Here is a 2,862-nt window from a genome sequence, read left to right as displayed (position 1 = left end):
CACTCGTGTCATCATTGTCCTTCGGTTAGGACACTGACTTGCAACATGCCCTCTACCAAGGCATTTGAAACATTGGATGTCTCTTGTGCGTTCTGTTTGTATCTGTTTCTTTCCACGTCCATTTTCAACAATGGGAGGTTTTGGACTACTCGTTTATGCTCTTTCCTTAATCTTAAATGGTGCTTGCTTCCTAACATTATTAGGAGAAACAGATGGATTAAAGGAAACTTTAGAAGGAGTATTACCTCGGTAAGAAGACTTTCTACGCTGTTGTCTTTCAATTTTGAAGGCCATATGCACCATGTCATCCAACTCGACATAATGATGTAACTCAACAACGTTAGCAATTTCAAAATTCAACCCTGCAAGAAACGTGCCATAGTTGCTTCTTTTCCTCCATGTTTGCACGCATCATGGCCATTTCCATTTCCTTGAAATAATCTTCAACACTTTGATTACCCTGTTTCAAGTTTTGTAACTTCTGAAATAAATCACGTTGATAATGAAATGGAACAAACCGTTTCCTCATGATTCGCTTCATTTCTATCCATGTGTTTATTGGACCCTCACCGGTTCTTCGTCTACTGATCAACAATTGATCCCACCAAATGAGAGCGTAATCAACAAACTCCATTGCTGCCAAACGAACCTTCTTTTGTTTCGAGTAATTATAACACTCAAAAACATGCTCAACGTTACTCTCCCATGCCAAATATGCATCGGGATCTGTTCGTCCCTGAAAATATGGAATCGCAACTTTTATATTAGCCAAATTATCATCAAGTGTACGTCCATGTCTCTGATTTGGTCTTAGAGGTTGGTCAATTTCGTTTTCATCATTAATCTCTTCATTATGATGCGTTTGAGATTCTCCTTCAATCTTATCCATTCTAGAATGTAGAGTCTCAAGTTCAGCCCTTATCATCCTTTGTATCTCACATGTAATGGCTTGTATTTGCAAATTTGGTGGTTGGTCACCCGGATGGTTATCACTAGAGCCTGCCATATTAATCAAATAAAACAAAACAACACACAAAGAAGATAATTAATGTATATAGGTCCTTACAATATACACACAAAGATTCTCACAATTTCGCTCCAAAGAAATCAGAATTGACACTCAATCACTCAACACTCGTGTTTCACTCGGGAGAAACTTTTAATGGCTCTTTTCTATCTCCCCTTCTGATCTCACACACTCAATGTGCCTTTTCCACTCGTTCCCTCGTAGTCAGTTCTTTTACGAACTAAATTCGATCTTTCAAAAATATCTGTCAAGTGTGTCGGCTATAGGAAATAATAAAGATTAAAAGAAACTGGAAAATAATGAAATGAAGCCTAAAAATTCAAAGGAAAATAAAGAAAGGAAGATGAAAATAATTAGTAAACTTACTACATAGAAATGCTTACAACGAGACTGTCACCAATACAATCAAAGTTATTGCATTTTGGATTGAATCAAAGCTCAAAGCATTTCAATATTGAAGAACACAACATTATAGCATTTCTCTTCATCTCAAGACCAGAACTTTTCTTTTTTCTTTTTTTTTTTTAATTTTCGGAATTTGTTTTTTTTTAATTTTCGGAATTCTCTTTTTTTTTCAAGATGAATTTCTTACTTGGTTCACCTTTGCTCTGATTACCATATGATACGAGTCAGTCCGTCGATTGAGGACTTCTTCGATTGTACCGGATCTAGAACGAAGTAAGCAATTCCTCGGCAGCAAACTTACTCGATATTAAGGATGATGTTGGGGTTATATGGATATGGTTATGAACGAAATTTGAATAAGGAATGATAATTGATAGATGAGGTAATGGAATTTGTGATGGTAGAAATTTGAATATAACAAGGAACAAGGAAGAACTTATACTAAAAGAGTATAAACCCAAACCTTATACGTTCAATGTTTAAGGACTTGGACCCGTTAGATAGTAATCTAAGAACCTGAAGTATCACAAACTTAACACAACAAGAACAGTCTTGAAATGTCAATAAAATAGTTCTAAGAAGAACCAATTTTGAGAGAATAACTCACAAAGTTTTAATTTATAAAATTCTGATTACAAATGAAATAACAAAGCTTATTTAAAGGTTTGAAAGTGTTTGGCTGATTGATAACAGCTTGTAATGTGCCAGCCTTGCTCCTTCCTAAAGACATGATTTAACACATAATTAATATGAAATAATAGGTACTTTTTCGGTGGAAATGTAGGAGGCATGTATCATGGCCGAAATGCACTTGTTCTTCTTCAAGTTGATGCTTAAGTGGAACCACACAAGTTGCACATGGTGTGCTGGCACGCACATGGGTGCTGTTTTGTTCCAAATCATGCACATGGGTGTTGTTTTGTTCCAAATGGTGAGTTACACTCCTTCACGTGATTTGCTGGCCATGTGGATTCACATGGGTGTTCTTAGAAAAATCTGGTAGTGATTGCTTGTGTGTGTGCTGGCCATGTGCATTATTAGGAGACAAGATTGAATCAATGCACATGGGCTGTTTTTGTGCCTTTGTTCTTTATTGAACATGGGTTGTCTTTGTGCAATCTATATGAATGATCTTCAAAACAGCAAATACACGTGGGTTTCCTTAGTGTTAGTTGAATGTGTGAATTGTTTATAATGCTATTTTCTCTATTCATCATTGTTTGCCGTGTAAAGGGGCTGGAATTATGTTGAAAACTTCATTAAAAACCGTTCATCATGGACAGATCACTTGTGTTCCTACATGATAAAATAGCATTGTTAATTTAATAGATAGTGGTCTATTGTAGACGCACACTTGCTGTCCTTGTGCCTTTGTTCCATGAAAAACACGTGATAACCTAGATGAAAGATGAAAAAATGCTAGATGAAAG

The 2,862-nt window shown here is 36.0% G+C and overlaps 1 protein-coding gene across 1 annotated transcript; it reads right to left on the bottom strand.

The window, feature by feature from the left end:
* Positions 1-391: 391 nt before the first annotated feature.
* Positions 392-2,012, bottom strand: LOC120215609. The gene is made up of 2 exons (XM_039213249.1): positions 571-2,012; positions 392-460 (listed from the first exon to the last, which is right to left on the bottom strand). The coding sequence occupies exons 1-2, from the start codon at positions 1,004-1,006 to the stop codon at positions 456-458; spliced, it is 441 nt and encodes a 146-aa protein (XP_039069180.1). The 5' UTR covers positions 1,007-2,012; the 3' UTR covers positions 392-455.
* Between the last annotated feature and the right edge of the window lie 850 nt (positions 2,013-2,862).

Source organism: Hibiscus syriacus, unplaced genomic scaffold (assembly GCF_006381635.1).
Source record: "Hibiscus syriacus cultivar Baekdansim isolate YM2019G1 unplaced genomic scaffold, ASM638163v2 tig00110126_pilon, whole genome shotgun sequence".
NCBI lineage: Eukaryota > Viridiplantae > Streptophyta > Magnoliopsida > Malvales > Malvaceae > Hibiscus > Hibiscus syriacus.
This window is presented reverse-complemented; position numbering and strand designations above follow the sequence as displayed.